This window comes from Pollachius pollachius, assembly GCF_949987615.1.
Source record: "Pollachius pollachius genome assembly, chromosome: 5".
Taxonomy (NCBI): Eukaryota; Metazoa; Chordata; class Actinopteri; order Gadiformes; family Gadidae; genus Pollachius; species Pollachius pollachius.
In genome coordinates this window covers 26,174,541-26,192,040 of record NC_136938.1, presented here as the reverse complement: position 1 = coordinate 26,192,040, position 17,500 = coordinate 26,174,541, and the positions used below count along the sequence as shown (strand labels likewise).

The following is a 17,500-nucleotide window of genomic DNA, read 5'->3' as shown; positions in this document are numbered from 1 at the left end:
CATGGTGCGGGTCTTCTCGTCCAACGACATGCAGGAGTTCCGCAGGCGGGTGTCGCCGCACGGGTCGAAGGAGACGTCCTGATTGGTCAGGCTGTTGTTGCGCAGCCCGGCGGCCACGTTGTTCTGGGCCGACGAGGTGGGGCTGGAGGCTGGGGGAAGGGACAGGAACAGGAACCAGAGGCAGGTCAGAGGTCAGCCCACCGTCGCCACCCAGGGGGGTTGGCACCCCTGGGGTGTTCCTTCCGATACCATTTATTCCTTCCCGATGCCGATTCAGATTTCTGAACTTGAGTATCGGCCGTTACCGAGTATATGCTGATACAGCATCTAGCAGTGTAGCTACTAATAGCGCATACGGTGACAGCAGTGTAGAGTCGGTTCCCTTACTTTCAACAAAAACTTTCTTCAGAACTAGATCATAACCATTCAGAATCTATAATTATAATAATACATTTGTATAAGGCGTCAATGCATCGATGTTTTTCCGACTTTGTAACTCGAACACACGTAGGTCGGAGACGACGCGTTTCGCATTCCGACTTTCCCCCTCCGGCCGCTAACGAGCGCAGCGTAGCGCCGTGGTGCTTGTGATGCTCTGTGCCTGTGTAGTAAAGGAGTCATGTGATGGTATCGGATCGCCGCATAGACATGCGTACTCGCGATACCGATACCGAATTTTAGGCAGTATCGGAGCGATTTCCAATGCTGGTATCGGTATCGGAAGAACTCTAGTCCGCAACCGGGGGGGCGGGGGGGGGGGGGGGGGGGGGTGTTGGCACAGGATGACTATAACGGGGGGGGGGGGCGACAGTACACTCACCCAGCTGGCCGAAGTTGAAGCGCGTGCCGGAGGGCGAGGTGATGCTGGAGCCGGGCGAGAACGGCGAGTTGCCCACCGAGTCCTGCAGCCCGCTGGTGGAGTGTGAGCGCAGCCAATCACGCGCCTCCTCGTGGCTCCGCAGCTGGGCCGACGGGGTGTACCTACGCAGAGACGGAGGTCGAGGGTCAATCGGTACAACTCGTCCGCCGCCGCTGCCGCCGCCACAGGGGACGCGGCGGATGTGTCGCAGCAGGAACGGTGGTTCGTGTTTCTGAGGCGTCACAGAACACTGAGCGGGGTGAACTCAGGACCGGAGCAGGTTAGGACTAATCTCTGAGGTAAGCCAGTTCAGTCGTGTGGATCCATACCGATTAATCCCACTAAAGCTCTGAGGGGGCGGGGTTGTGGTGGGTGGTGCTGGGGGGGTGGGGGTGTACAAGGTGGAAACACACAGAGGCTTTCGACAGACTCAGTGGAAACATGAAGCCCAAACACAACGCCAAATGATAGATCGGCTCAAACGGGTGGAGGGGGAGACACCATGACACCGAGGAACGAGGAACAAGGACGCGCTTCGACCACAGCACGGGGGTGAGGCGATAGGACGTAGAGACAACAAGGGCCCGGGCTGATAAAAACGTACATACAAGTACTATAGAGGAGAAACCACGGCACAAATAGGGTGAGAAACAACGACAACGACGACAACAGCAGATACAGAGTGCAGCAAGGGTGCTAGGCCCACGAGGAAGGGAGAGGACATCAGTACCTGAGGCCTTTCTTAGGCAAAGTGTTTCTACCACAGTGTGGCCCGCTGTTGGAGCAATTGAAAGAAACACACTTCAGAGGAGGTATGGGAGCCCGCGAGGGGCAAAACATAGGGGGTGGCAAAAGTGGCTATTTTTTTTAAGACAATTCTTTGTATCATGCGGTCAATTCAACTGTGATATTTTATAATTACACTAGTATGACCAAAAATAGGCTGAATTAAATGTACTATACAGCAACAATATTACGTGAAAAAGGATAAAGCTATTGGGTGAAGCAGCACACCTCAGTGACCACAAGGTGGCAGTGCAGCACATAAACAAGGATGGCAGTTTCTTAGCGGTTCACAACTTCTGCCTGCTAACACAACTCCAGGCATAGACATTCAAACCTGTTTATGCAAAACACAAAAAACACAAAAGCACACACAAAATGACTCACTCACCCACTCACTCGTTCACCCAGTCACTCACGCATGCACATTGATGACTAGACGCCTATTACGCACACAGGCACATCCTTTTACCTGTCCTGTTTCCGCGGTAACGTGTTTCGGCTGAACTTAGGGCTAGCGGATGGGGAGGAGAGCGGGCTGATAGGGAGGAGGAGGAGGAGGAGGAGGAGGAGGAGGAGCACGCACAACACACAGAGAAGAGGCACGTTTAGAGATATACAAGGGACCAGACACCGGGAGAAGAGATCCAAAACAAAGGTTCAGCCATCCCAAAGACACGACAGTGGCAGAAAAGAAAGAAGAAAATGATGTCATGAGAAACAAAACCCAACTCAGACACTTTAGTCGGTATCATGTGACCGATGAAACTCAGGCCTTGATGTCGCACGTTTAACTTGTCAGGCCGAGAGTCGCTGTGATGAGCAGCATTACAGCGCGACACACAATGGAGGCACTGGGGTACTGTTTCCTTGCTCGGGTACCGGAAACAATGGCAGAGGAAAACCGCCTCCGCATCCCGTCAGATGAAACGGACCTTGCGGTCGTGGTCTGTAACCACAGCACTTAAACATGGACATACTCATAACTTTACCGTCACTGAGGCCTCCCTACAGACAGGATACAGGGCCCGAATGAGGTAGCGTACGATTTGGTCGTGCGAACGAGGGGTAAGGCCACGCTTTTGTCGCATTGCGTAACCTTAGCAACATGTAAATCCCTTCTCCAGATTGTCTTTCAAAGCGCACGAATGCAAATAAATGTAAACTAGTTAAAGGAAGGGCCCATGATATATGGTGGGAACGGAAGGTTTATACGACACACATGGCGAGGAGATATCAGGGTTTGTCAGTCTCTCTCTCTCTCTCTCTCATCGGTCTCTCTCAGTCTCTCTCTCTCTCAGTCACTCAGTCTCTCTCTCTCCCATCAGTCTCTATCTCAGTCTCTCTCTCTCTCTCAGTCTCTCTCTCTCTCTCTCTCGCTCAGTCTCTCTCTCCCTCTCTCTCTCAGTCTCTCTCTCAGTCTCTCGCTCAGTCTCTCTCTCTCAGTCTCTTTCTCTCTCTCCCATCAGTCTCTCTCTCTCCCATAAGTCTCTCTCTCTCTCTCCCATCAGTCTCTCTCAGTCTCTCTCTCTCAGTCTCTCAGTCTCTCTCTCTCTCTCTCTCTCTCTCTCTCTCTCTCTCTCTCGCCCCCACCTGTCTGACGTCTTGACGCTGCCCGCCCGTCCCAGGGCGGAGAGGGTGTCCTCTCGGTGGGTGTGGTGCCCCCCGCCCACGCCGGCGCTGCCCAGGCTCATGTCGATGGACTCGCTGCTGGTGTGCATGCTGCTGACCGAGGGGTAGCCCAGGCTGCCCGGCCCCCCGTGGCCCCCCAGAGTGCCCTCCCGGCTGGGGCCCGAGGAGCTCATGCTCATGGTGGTGCCCCACGTCAGGCTGTTGTTGGGGCCCGTGGACGAGTACACCGAGCCGGGGCTGGAGGCCTGCGGGGGGGAGAGAGAGGAGGGAGATATGGTTAGGGAGGCATGGGTTTAACTTGTGTAACTTAAGAAGACGACAAGCCATGAACACACAAGTTAATCGCCCAACACGAGGGAATCATTTGATAAGCGCCGTCGTTTCACACACAGTTTGGAGATATCAGGGTCTCTCTCTCTCTCTCTCTCTCTCTCTCTCTCTCGGCCCTCTCTCTCTCTCTCCCAGCCCTCTCTCTCTCTCTCTCTCTCTCTCTCTCTCTAGTCATTGTTATGGATGTACAGTATTCACTTAGACGAAGACGAAGTAAACAAAAACCCTAGGATATCTTATGGCTGTTTAAGATATTAAGATATAAGCACCGTGATTTCACAAAGGGACACCGTTATCAATCAATGCTGGCCAATAAGAAACCGTATTATCTTGTAGTACCCATGTGTGACCAGCGGTGGTGCTCTCTCTGAGGTGTGACATCATTGCTCCTCTTTAACATCCCAAACCGAAACACAGCCTCCGTATCCGCAGAGGCTGAGCAAGCCCCGAGTTACAGCTTCTCTACTCCTGCTGAGGCGTGGAAAACCATCAGCTACGTGTTCCAACATGGCTCCATCGCATCGCGGACACCAACCACCGCGGGTCACACATGCAGAAGCCGAGTCACCCCAAAAACGAGAGCAGTTCTCTGGGTCCTCACCGACTCGCTGCCCAGCGTCCCCATCCCGGAGCCCAGGGCCCGGCCTCCGAACAGGGGGCTGCAGTTGTCGGCGTCCCCGCCGGCGGGGCCTCCTCCCGGAGGCTCCGCGGCGCTGCCGGAGGCGTGGGGGTTGGAGATGACGGTGGAGTTCTTCATGTTGTCGGCCGTGGTGACCGGCGCTTGCTTCCCGGGCTTCCCGCCAAACAGCCTGCGGAACGAGGGTGAGGGAGAGGGTGAGGGAGGCGCCGGGCTGGCGTTTGATTGGAGGCAGAGCGGGGAAGGGGCGGAGCCTTTGAGCGAGCTTTAGCCTAACATGTCATCGGGTTACGGTTGGCGTCGTTCTATGGATGTCAGCCAGACGACGATATATATAGTACGCACACGGACATAAACACTGAAATAAACACGCGCGTAATCACACACGCAAACACATGAACATAAATAAACACAGGCCTACGCGTATGAGGAAACACACCCAGTAGAATAACCAGACGGCTCATCGTCATGTTTCCGTGACAATATTTTCATCCCGTGTGCGAGCACTCGGCAAAGTATCGGCTTTCGATACTTTGCCGAGTCCACCACCCGCGACAGACACACACACACACACACACACCCCACAGACACAAACACACCCCAACCCCCCCCCACAGACACACACACACACACACACACCCCACAGACACAAACACACACACACACACACCCCCCTCCAGACACACACACATACACCCCACAGACACACACACACACACAAACACCCACACACACACACACACACCCTCCATACACACACACACACACACACACACACCCCATACACACACACACACACACACACACACAAACTGCCACACAAGACGACCCATAAAGCTTAGGGCGCTTTGATGTGTGTGTCCGTGTGCAGGGCGGTACCGGGCACCCCCCCCCCCGGTCCTGGGAAGAGTTATCACTGCTGGGACTAATGAGGGCAGGGTGGTGAGCCAGCGCCCAGTCTCCCATTACCTCACACACCATCACACTCTTGGCTCGGCCTCAGCGCCGCTCAAGGCCTGTCTGCCAGCCTGGCTGGAGCTCCAAGGGCCCGGTTAACCCCTACCTGCCTACCTGGGTGAGAGTGTGTGTGTGTGTGTGTGTGTGTGTGTGTGTGTGTGTGTGTCTCTCTCCCTCCCTCCTACCCTTCTCCTTTCCTGCTTGTGTCTGTGCCTCTGTGATCACATGACTCACAGCCCTCCGCGTCCTCTCCGACCCAGAGGCCTCTGTCCACACGCTCCCTTCCATGTGCGTGCGTGGGCCGTCTCCTGCGTCCCTACCTGCGTAGCGTGGGCGACGACACCTGCTGCCGGCCGCCCGTCCCGGGCCCGCCCCTCAGGCCGTCCACGTCCGACACGCCCTTCTCCCGGTCCGTCTGATTGGCCAGGAGCAGGAGGCCGCCGCCGCCGCCGCCGCCGCCCGCCGCTCCGTTGCCCTTGGCGACGCCGATGCCGGCCTTCCCGTGGGAGGTGACCGACAGCACGGCCACCTCGATGCTGCTGGTGGAGGCGCGGTTGCCGTGGCGAGCCCCCGCCCCCCCCGACCGGCAGGGCCGGGGCAGGCTGCGGTACTGCAGCGTGGAGCGGGCGCTCAGCGGGAGGTAGCCGTCGTCGTGGTGATGGTGGAGGCCCAGGGCCGAGACGCCGTCCGCGGCCCCGCCCCCGCCCGCCTTCAGCCCCGCCATCAGCGCGCGCCCCCCCCCGGACTTGGGCATCTTGCCCAGCGTGGCCGAGCCGCTGGTGATGGTGGCGCCGCTGGCCGTCACCATGGTGACCAGGCCCTGCTTCTTGAAGCCGAAGGTGCTGGTGGGGTTGCGCGAGGTGAGGGCGTGGCCGGCGTGCGCGTGGCCGTGCGTCTCGGAGATGGCGTGGGCGAGGGCGTGGGCGGGGGCGGTGGAGGAGGAGGAGGAGGAGACGCCGGGGGTGGGGGCGTGCCTCTTGGCCTCGTCGCCGCTGCTCCGCCCCCACCCCGCGTCCGAGGGCGAGCGGTGGAGGCCGTTGGAGCGAGGGGAGAGGCGCCCCTTCTCCGACACCTTGACGTCGTCCGTTTTACCTGCTGGATACACACACACACACACACACACACACACACACACACACACATATACAGAGGGGGCTGTTACAAGGTAGAACAGCCATTATGTTTTATCTGCTGGACACACTCACACACACACACAATCTACACAGAAACCTATTGTTCATAAAGAAGAATGAAGAAGAAGCGAGGAGAAGAAACGGCAGAAAAGATCAACGTTGGTTTTTTATGTGCTTTGAAGTTACTGTGAAATAAATAAAATGTTCCTGTTAACTTATAAAACAAAGCTCCACAGATGCATGGTGGGAGTTGTCTGACTCAATGTGCTACGTGGGATAATCTCCAACCATTGTTCGGGGTTTATTTGCAGCCGGCTATTCTAGACCGTTCCGTCTTAAGGTGCCAAAATAACAAGAAACCCTAAGAAAACCGAACCGCAAATCCTAATCTTATCGCAAAGCGACGACGAACCGGCAACCTTCTGCTGTGTTAGTGTTGAGCGGTAGCCAACGCCAGTGAGCAACAGTGAAAGGAGAAATACACAGGTATCCATGGAAACACTCCACAACACTACCACGGGCGGCAAGTGGCTCAGGAGGTAGAGCGGGGTTGGCTCGTAACCGGAAGGTTGCTAGTTCGATCCCCGGCTCCTCCTAGCTGCCGAGGTGTCCCTGAGCGAGACGCCGCACCCTGACTGCTCCCGACGAGCCGGCTGTCGCCCTGCGTGGCTGACTCCGCCGTCGGTGTGTGAATGTGTGCATGAATGGGTGAATTTTAGGCAATATTGTTTGAGTGGCCAGTGGTTAGAAAAGCGCAGTATAAATGCAGTCCATTTAACATTTACCACAACACATTCTGAGGCATACTACTTCTCATTGGTCAGCACAGACCAATCAGAAGTAGAGCAGAAGAGGCATACTACTTCTCATTGGTCAACGCAGACCAATAAGAAGCAGAGCAGAAGAGCCATACTACTTCTCATTGGTCAACGCAGACCAATCAGAAGCAGAGCAGAAGAGGCATACTACTTCTCATTGGTCAACGCAGACCAATCAGAAGTAGAGCAGAAGAGGCAAACTACTTCTCATTGGTCAACGCAGACCAATAAGAAGCAGAGCAGAAGAGGCATACTACTTCTCATTGGTCAACGCAGACCAATCAGAAGCAGAGCAGAAGAGGCATACTACTTCTCATTGGTCAACGCAGACCAATCAGAAGCAGAGCAGAAGAGGCATACTACTTCTCATTGGTCAACGCAGACCAATCAGAAGCAGAGCAGAAGAGGCATACTACTTCTCATTGGTCAACGCAGACCAATCAGAAGCAGAGCAGAAGAGGCATACTACTTCTCATTGGTCAACGCAGACCAATCAGAAGCAGAGCAGAAGAGCCATACTACTTCTCATTGGTCAACGCAGACCAATCAGAAGCAGAGCAACGACGGCCGTCTCCTCACCTGCGCTGTGCGTCTTGAGCCCAGTGGACCCGCCGCCACTGGTGCTCTTGGTCCTCGGCGAGGTCACGCCCACCTGGGCGCTCATGCCCCGCCTCCAGGAGCCTGTGTGCGACGGCGTCGCCGCCGCCGCCGCCGCCGCCGACGAGGCGGACGGCGTCTTCTTGGCCGAGCCGCCCTTGTCCGACTCGTCCGACATGTCGGAGGCGTGGCGCCGGCTCCACTTGGTGCCGTGCTCCATGCGCACGCCGCTGTCCGAGCCGCCGTCCGAGCGCTTCACCTCGTCGCCCGACCACGCCGGCTGCCGCGCCGTGCCTGACGCCGAGCGCTTCTCCGCGTCCGTCACCGGCTACACACACGCACACACGCAGACAAACAGACACAAACGCACACACACACACACAAAGAAAGACGCAGGCACAAGCATGCGCACGCACTCGCAAGCGCACGCACACACAGACAAACACACGGACACACGCGCACAAACACACACCCACACACACGTACACACATGCGTAAAAATCCAATTAATTCCCACGAAGGCCAATGCTTTGCGTCGCCGGCGACATCAAACTCAAAGCCTCCGTCTCGTTTTGCCATAGGAGGGATGCTAAAGACAGGCAGGCTGTGATGATAAGGTGGTTGATGATTATACACACAACGATAATATACAGAGAGGAGGGCCAGGACCCAGGAGCATGGCTGGGAGAATGCTTCTCTTTGTGCTGCCTCCATGTTTTCCTCCGGGCACCACCTCAACCTGCGCGGCAAAACCTAACAGCCGTTCCCATCACTGGCTATCAGTTACAACAACCCTCTCTCCTGTTACACGGGAGCAGGACTCCTGTGTGTGTCTGTGTCAGTGTATATGTGTATACAGTGCTTGTGTGTGTGTGTGTGTGTGTGTGTGTGTGTGTGTGTGTGTGTGTGTGTGTGTGCGTGCGCCGGGCATGTTGTCATTGCTGATTCGTATCTCCCTGCAATAACCCCTCTCAAAACAAGCAGAGAATACGCCGCTTATCTGAACTTGACTCAGGCCTTGAGGTGGGTGTTGAAACGACCTGGGGCCATTATCCACAACAACATTAGTCTTGAGGGTCAGCCCTACGCCCCACCCCCCCCCGGCCCTCTGCTCCAGCTTCTTCCAGAACGGCTGAGGAATGCCGGAGTCATCAGGAGAGAGGCTCTCAGGGGAAATGAGTCGGAGCGATTTAGAGGTAGATGCATGTGTGTTTGTGCGTGTGCGTGTGCGTGTGTGTGTGTGTGTGTGTGTGCGTGTGTGTGTCAGGTGAATATGAGGGCCAATATGGACTATTTTATTGTATGTCTGTACAGTAAATATCTCTTTGTCTTTGAGTTTGAGAGTATGTCTGTGTGTGTTTTTGTGTGTGTGTGTGTGTGTGTGTGTGTGTTTGAGTGTGTATGTTTTCGTTGCCCATGCAAACGCAGGCTGCTGTGTATATCCGTCTGTATATAGATGGGCTATGATTGGTGCGTGATTGCATGCATGACAGTGATTGTGTGTTTGAATATGTGAGCGCGTGTGTGTATCTGTCTGTCTGTCTGTCTGTCTGTCTGTCTGTCTCTGTGTGTGTGTCTGTGTGTGTGTGTGTGTGTGTGTGTGTGTGTGTGTGTGTCTGTGTGTGTGTGTGTGTGTGTGTGTGTGTGTGCGTGTGATTCTCCTACCTGTCCCTTCCTCTGCGCAGCGGGTGTGTTGGCGTAGGAGGAGACGGAGGAGCCGGTGTTGATGTCATCAGTGTCTATGTTGTCGCTGATGCCACTGCTCACAGAGCTGCTGTCGTCCCAGCTACACACACAGACACACACACACAGAGAGAGAAGGGGGCAAAGTTCCCGTTAACAAACAGGTCCCTCCGATGGTAAACATCAGGAACGTCGAGGGACAGGACAGGAGTTCGGATCCATGTTGGTGCTGCTCTGACACAGACACACCATCGGACTCACAGGACGAAGGTACTCCGCGATAAACAATCACTTCTAAAGAAATGCCCCTCGTAGAGGCATGGCGGCCATGACGGAGAGAGAGAGACACCACGGCCGCATGTTGAAGGATAACCTCTCCCCGATGGGAGGCAGACGCTTGGCTGCAGTGTGGTTTTTTCCCTCCCCGCTCTTTCCAGGGAGAACAGGGCGAAAACAAAAGAAAACAGCTCCTCTCCTTTTATGGGATTGTCTCCGCGAAATCTCTCCCCTTGTTTTGTTTTTTCCCTCCTCCTCCTCCTCCTCCTCCTCCTGTTGCTGATCGTCCTCGTTCCCATATACACACACACACACACACACTGATGTGTCTTTGGCTATGATTTGCAAACACACACGCACATGCACACACACACACACACACACGCACACATGCACACACACACACACACACACACACATGCAAACACACACACACACAGTGCATAATGCTGTCCATCAAGGGAACAAAGGCTTGAGGGAGGGGGTGACATCATGGTCCATGTTCGCCTCACTCTGTGGTCGGTCAAGAAAATGGAGAGAGGGGGTGAAAGGTAGGGGGTGGGTTTGTGTTTGCCTGTGTGCTTGCCCGTGTGTGCGTGTGTGTGTGTGTGTGCGTGTGTGTGTTTGCCTGTGTGTGTGTGTGTGTGTGTGTGTGTGTGTGTGTGTGTGTGTGTGTGTGTGTGAGGGGGGGTAATGCACACACACCCTCCGCTCCACAGCCCTGTTCAAATAGTGCCATGTGATGCCTGAGCAAACAGGCTGCTAGTTAATGCCGGGTATATTTGTTTATTGGTAAACGAGTGTGTGTGTGTGTGTGTGTGTGTGTGTGTGTGTGTGTGTGTGTGTGTGTGTGTGTCAGCGGAATAAACCATTGGGCAGCGATGCGGGGGACAGGAAGCAAAAGATCGGTCTGCAAAGACCGCCGGCAGAGCTAATGGTAAACGGAGAGTTGGTTAGCTGCGCGCAGACACACATCGATGCGCACGCTCGCACGCACACGCGCATAAGCAATCACACCGCGAGAGACACACACACACACACACACACACACGCACACACACGCACGCACACGCACGCACACATGTTGCACCGTCCCATTAGCTGCAAATGACTGCTGACTGCTAAGTTCTAACAGACTCTCAGAGTTACAGGTCTCCCTCCCTGCCACACAGCTGTCACCACGACAACCCACTCGCACAATTTACCGCAATTACGTCTTCCGAGACATGACCGCTACCTACACAGTGGCTGTGGGCCCAGCCCCCGGCATGTACTCACACACACGTCAACACACCGCCTCCCGGGCCGTCTGTCTGCCTCTCTATCCGTCCGTCTGTCGGTTCTCCCGCTGCCCCCTCCCTCGGGCCGACCGACCAGACCCTCTGAACACATCCGACAGTCCTGCAGCCTCTCACTGCAGGCCAGCGGCTCAGCAGATAAATCACATCTTCCACTTAGAGTCCAGCGAGGAACCAGCCGGTTTGGGAGTGGGGGTTGGGTGGGAGGGTTGAGGGGGATCTCTCGGTGGTGGATGGTGCGTGGGGGGGGGGAGTAGGCATGGTGTAGTGGAGCAAGAGATCAGACAGGAGGCTTGAAGGGGGGCTTGTAGGAGGTGCTGAGAGATCTAGCCCGGCCAAAACCCCCTCGACATGTCCACACGGTCATCAGCAACACACACGCACGCACGCACGCACACACAGACACAGAAACACGCGCACACAAGTACATAGACATAGAACCCAGAGGCATGCAAGTATGTACGCACACACACGGAGAGAAACACCTGCTTGTTGCACACACACATACAAACACACACACCAAGACACACAGCCTTAAATACAACTTCAATAAACACACTGCACCACCAGACAAACACACACACACACACACACACACACATTTCAGCACAACCCCCCTCCTAACGACGTAAAAAAAATAAACACACGCACCAACAGACACACACACAATAGACCCAGCCAGATGCATGCAAATCCCCGCATTTAAACCTGTTCCCCTTATTTACACTCCGACGTCCTCCGCGCACAACACACGGCCGCACGGCAACAATCCCAAACGCACACACACCGACGCACGGCGGCGTCGCCATGACGCACAGCCACACACAGCCACATCCCATAAAGTCAAAGACGCGGTCCGTCTACCTAGTTAGGGTGCCGGGGTTGCCGTGGGAACGAGAGAGCCGGGGGAGAATGCCAAGCTGGACAGAGGGTCTCATGGCTCCATGCTGATGATGTCCGTTCTGCCCAGCCAACTATCTCCTCTCCTCCCTTCTCTTTGTCTCCCTCACTCCCCTTCTCTCTCTCTCTCTCTCCCTCCTCTCTCTCTCTCTCTCTCTCTCTCTCTCTCTCTCTCTCTCTCACCCCTCCCACTTAACTTTTCCCACTCAATTGCATTCTCTCGCCCTGGCTGTGTCCGGCTGTGTTGCACTTCCACTGATGCCTCATCTCGCCTGGTCTCTCTCTCTCTCTCTCTCTCTCTCTCTCTCTCTCTCACCCTCTGGGTCTCTCGCTCTCTCGGCTTCTCTCTCTCACCCTCGCCACTGTCTGAGTGTCTCTCCGTCTGACTGTATCACTTGGTCTCTCTCGCCCACACTGTGTTAATCTCTCTCTCCCTCGCTGCCTCTCTCCCGAGCAGAAGTGAGAGAATGGTGAGCAGAGGGAAAGGACTCGCCCGGCTGCTGGTAACATGAGCCCTCCCCCTGAGTGAGTTAACCGCTTCACTGCTGCAGCCATGCCAGCTAATAGCAAACACACACACACACACACACATACACACTTACTCACACACACACACACACACACACAAGAGCGCACACACATACAAACGCCCACACACACAAACACACACATTAATAAGTGCAAACACACATAATCACACAAACACGCACAGGCACACACACACACACAGTCAAACGTGCACGCGTGCGCGCACACATACACGCACCCACAAGTACGCACACACCCACACACGCAAACATAAGTGCAAACACACATACACATGCCCACACCCACACACACACACACAGTCTCTACAAAGCCGCAGCGGGCTAACCTGAATCAGGCGTCCTCAGCTCCGTGCAGCAGCAGAACTGAAGCCACATGATCACAGGACTCTCCCCAAACTTCCCAGCTCACAGTTTCCTCATTGTGTCTTTTCCCATTTATCGTGCTGTGTGTATAGCGGCATGCATGCATGTGTGCGTGTACATCTGTGAGTGTGTATGTGTGTGTACATGGGTGTATATGTGGCTGCGCGTTCCCAGACAGATCCACCCTGACCTTCCTGACGGGCGGGCACTAAGCACTAATTAGAGATCAGGCTTCGGCGGCGAGGCCCCGCCCACTGCCTTCCCGCTGGCACGGCAACCCGCCCGTTAAAAACCACCGCCGGGCCCGCCTCCACCAATCACAGGGCAGACCACAGGCGGCCCCCGGGAGAGGGAGCGGTGCCCAGGCCGGGCCCCCACCGGCCCCGGCCCCCAGACGGCTCTCCGTCACACGGGGGCCTATAAATAAAGTCCCCCGTCCCGACATGCACACACACCCCCCCCCCCCCCCCCCCCCGGTTCTGTAGCTTTTACGCTACATGCGTTTCTCCCCGGATCATCTGGAAAACCCTCTGGAAGGGTCACGGAACCGAACGCAACCCTGGCAGGAGTGGGCAGGAGGAAGGAGCAGGGGAGGGGGGAGGAAAGAGGACAGAAGGAGAGGAGGACGGGAGGAGAGGAGGTGAGGAGAGGAGGAGCAGGGAGGGGGGAGGAGCAGGGAGAGAAGAGGACATAAGGACAGGAGGAAGGAGGAGAGAAGAAGAAAGGAGGGGGGAGGACATGAGGAGAGGAAGAAGGAGGAGGGGAGGAGCAGGGAGGGGGGAGGACATGAGGAGAGGAAGGATGCGTTGAGAAGGAGCAGGGAGGAAGAAGGAGAGGAGGCGCAGGGAGGAAGGAGGAGCAGGAAGAAATAAGGCGAGGAAGAGAGGATGACAGGAGGACAGGAGGACAGGAAGACAGAAAGAGAGAAGGAGCAGGGAGGAAGGAGGCAGGAGGAAGGAGGAGCAGGGAGACAGGAGGACAGGGGGACAGGAGGACAGGAGGACAGAGGGACAGAAGGAGCTGTGTGTGGAGCCGACCCACAATAAGGCATTCCTGGCCCTTCACTCGTCGCGTGTTCCCCTTAAAAGCTTGTTGCGCTTTTCTTCCCGCACGGGATGTAGGGTGGCTGGATCGGGGGGGGGGGGTCAGAGGTCAAACCTTCCTTGAAAAAACCACGCTGCTCCTCAAAGGGGAAAAGGGGAGAGGGGTAAACATTCCCGCCTCCCCTGCGGGGCTTTCGGCCCATCGGAGCGTCTGGAAATATGGCCGGAGGAAGGAATAAAAAAAGGCTCACTTGTGTTTGTTTAACATTTCTCCGCGGCCCTCGGGGAACTTTGATGGGTCGCGGGTCCAAAGCCCCCCGAAAGCCCACAGAGGACCCTGGCACGAGAACATACGGGGCTGGGGCTCTCCCCCACTGAAATACACATCTCTGGACCTCTATATAAAGACGTACGACCACAACAGTGGTCCACGGCGGCTACAGGGGGAATCCCCCCCACTGGGCGACACAGCTACAGACTCCACCGAAACCACCATGGAAACAGACAGGATGGACAGCATGAGAGTGTGTGTGTGTGTGTGTGTGTGTGTGTGTGTGTGTGTGTGTGTGGGACCAAACGCAAACCGATTTGTTCTAAAATGAGCACGGCTGTAACGGCGGTATCTGCGACCCTCTGATCCTCATCATACTTCAAATGTACATTAATGCACGCACAGAATGACTTATGAGTAAACAAACTTCAGGGAAGCCTAACGTTTAAATATTTCCGGAGCAGATCACAGAAGTCCTCAGCAGCAGTATAAACAGGCGATGAATGAACTGATTTACCTCCGCCCGCACAGGGGTCATATATTATGTACGGCTAAAGGCAGGCAACCTTACTCAATTTAAACTGCTCTTAAAACTGCACTCAGAAAGCTCGTCTTCAAATAGTGTGACCTGGGGAAGGCAGCGAGGGCAGAGAGGCTGCTGGCCTGGGGTCTGTTTACACACTGGAGAGAGAGGAGAGAGAGAGAGAGAGAGAGAGAGAGAGAGAGAGAGAGAGAGAGAGAGAGAGAGAGAGAGAGAGAGAGAGAGAGAGAGAGAGAGAGAGAGAGAGAGAGCGTGAGAGCCAGAGCCAGACTATGAGAAGAGTATCAAACAGGGGTGTGCCCGGGGTGGTGGAAGCCAAGCGAAGGGACAGGGCACATTCCGTACCTCTCTGGACCTTCCGGGAGCCTTTGGGGTCAGAGAGTCCTGAGTCTCCCTCTCTCCCTCCCTCTCTCCCCCTCTCCCTCTCTCTCTCTCTCACTCTCTCTCTCGTGGAGAACAACACAGCCTTGCAGGACGGGAGAAACGATAGGATATGATTGGCCGACAAGTCGGGAATTCCAGAGTTTATATATTTTTCCTGTTCATGTTTTCCCTTCCTACCTTCCCAGCTTCCCTCTGAAAGAGAAGATCGTTTCATGCGTGAATAACACACTACCTTAGGTGACCCAGCAACCTGGACCAGAGAAGACACACACACACACACACACACACACACACACACAAGACACACAGACACACACACAAACACTAATCTCGTCACACAGGTATGTCACACAACGCTGCACGCCGTACGTAACAGCTCAGCCATCGTGTGTCCGCTGCAAGTCAGAAACAACAGATCCACGGCCACATTTAAAGAGTCCAGTCGCACAGAGGCTTGGTATTTCACACCTCCACATGGAAGAACAACACAAACACACAGGCTCCTATTTTCGCCTCGACGCTAGAGTGCAGACGGGGGTTAATTGGATGTTTGCGGAGGAGAGTCGCTTTGGAATCCTTCAATTATTGTTTTTTTTTCTTCAGCGGATCACACAGCCTGAACGCGGATCATCATGGCGGGAGCGTCGCTATCCTAAGCTGAGGGTTTAGAATGCAGCTGGGGTGGGAGAGCTGGCCAAGTGCTAGTTAATAACCCTCAAATCCAGCAGGGATGATTGGAGCGGCACAGCTAGCCAAGTGCTAGTTAATGACCCTCAAATCCAGCAGGGAAGGCTGAGGCCTCATAGCTAACCAAGAGCTAGTTAACACCGTCCAGTCCAGGAGGGAGTGGATCAGGGTAGATCAGGATTGCTGATTCTCTCTTGGGGGCTTTCTATCCATGGCAACCAATCCTTCCTCCCCCCTGACTGCCGAGACGGGGCCAGCGACAAAGCAACGGTCTTCCTCACTGCTCCACGGGTTTCTATTGCGGAGCGGGTGACTGTGGGAAACGTGTTTAGGTGGGGTAAGCTAAGGTTGACTGTGGGTGTGGGTGGTGGTGGTGGGGATGGCATGGAGGGGGGCCGTTGGGGAGGGTGTGAATCCCGTGGACCTGCCCCACCTGGTTTGTCTCCTCATGTCTTATAGCGAACACAATGAGGCCTGTAATGTGATCCTGCAGAGAGCTAATGTGTTTGTGTGTCTACGCCTCAAACTGTGAGATCAACAGTGGAAAAAAACGTTTTTGCCGGTCAGACAGTCCCGCCCACTTGGGTGTGCATGTGTGTGTGTGTAAGAGATTGTGTGTGTGCATGTGTGTGTTTGTGTTTACGTGAGTGTGTGTGTGTGTGTGTTTGTGTGTGTGTGCATGTGTGTAAATGTGTCTGTGTATGCGTGTGTGTTTATGTGTGAGTGTAAGCGTGTGGGCTTGCATGTGTGCGTGTGTGCGTGCATGCATGTGTGTGTGTGCGCCCTGGGACGAGGCAGGTGTGTGCTCGTGTAAAAACCCCGGGAACGGGCGGTTAAAAGACTGTCCCCCCCCCCCCCCCCCCCCCCCCCCCCCCACCCCCGCTGGTGCAGGTAACCATGGTAACCGGAACATCATTCCTCTTAGGAGCCTTTGTCTGCCTCGCGCTCCGGTCTTCTCTGACATCCCCCACATTGTATCCCCCCTCATTCCCTCTCCGCCTTTTGTTTCTCTAACTCACACTGGCCCGGTCATCCCCCCCCCCCCCCCCTTACACCACCTCCTCCTTACACCACCTCCTCCACCACCACCTCCTCCTCCTTACACCACATCTGGTTGGAGGAGCCTATTCCTTGTTTGTTTACGTTTAGTTTTTACGTGTTCAAAGCTTCGAGAAACCCCCAGACTGCCAACTACACGGTAAACAATACCACCAGCCTAGAATCCATTTACACACACATGCACGCACGCACACACGCAAGCAGACACACACACACACACACACACACACACATTAAAAAGGCTTGGACTGTATTTGAATATTAAATGCCGTTATTAAATGCACACACACCCACTGTTCAACCAAAGACAAACAATACATGCACAGATATGCACTCACAGACAAACACACCCCAGGGGATGCAGTAAAATGCTGTAGTTGCATTATAAACGTAGCTGGAAGGAATTGTAACAGCATTTAATATTCCAGTGGACTCTAAGTGTTTGTGTGTGTGTGTGTGTATGTGTCTGAGAGTGTGCGTGTCTCTGTGTGTATGTGTGCATGTCTGTGTATGCATGCAGAAGAAGATAAGCAGAAGCAGTAGACATAGGCAGGGAGGGAGTGGTGGTTCTCTGCGTGCTTTTGCCTCCTCAGTGCAAACAGGAGCACAAGCAGGTTACTGTCATATGGGAGCCAAACCCTGTTCCTCCATAATCCACAAACCTGACGAATAACACACTCACAACTGCCCTCAGCGACTCT

The 17,500-nt window shown here is 54.9% G+C and overlaps 1 protein-coding gene across 1 annotated transcript in view; it reads right to left on the bottom strand.

The window, feature by feature from the left end:
• The window catches only part of nav2a (neuron navigator 2a), a gene marked incomplete at its 5' end in the record, with an annotated part of 83,275 nt that overhangs the window by 23,414 nt on the left and 42,361 nt on the right, over positions 1-17,500 (bottom strand). The window contains 8 exons of the mRNA XM_079737028.1: positions 1-149; positions 821-981; positions 1,590-1,634; positions 3,236-3,519; positions 4,206-4,413; positions 5,519-6,293; positions 7,729-8,074; positions 9,412-9,532. The exon at positions 1-149 is cut by the window's left edge and continues 37 nt beyond it. Coding sequence (XP_079593154.1) covers positions 1-149; positions 821-981; positions 1,590-1,634; positions 3,236-3,519; positions 4,206-4,413; positions 5,519-6,293; positions 7,729-8,074; positions 9,412-9,532 — 2,089 coding nt within the window. The remainder of the gene's footprint in view (positions 150-820; positions 982-1,589; positions 1,635-3,235; positions 3,520-4,205; positions 4,414-5,518; positions 6,294-7,728; positions 8,075-9,411; positions 9,533-17,500) is intronic.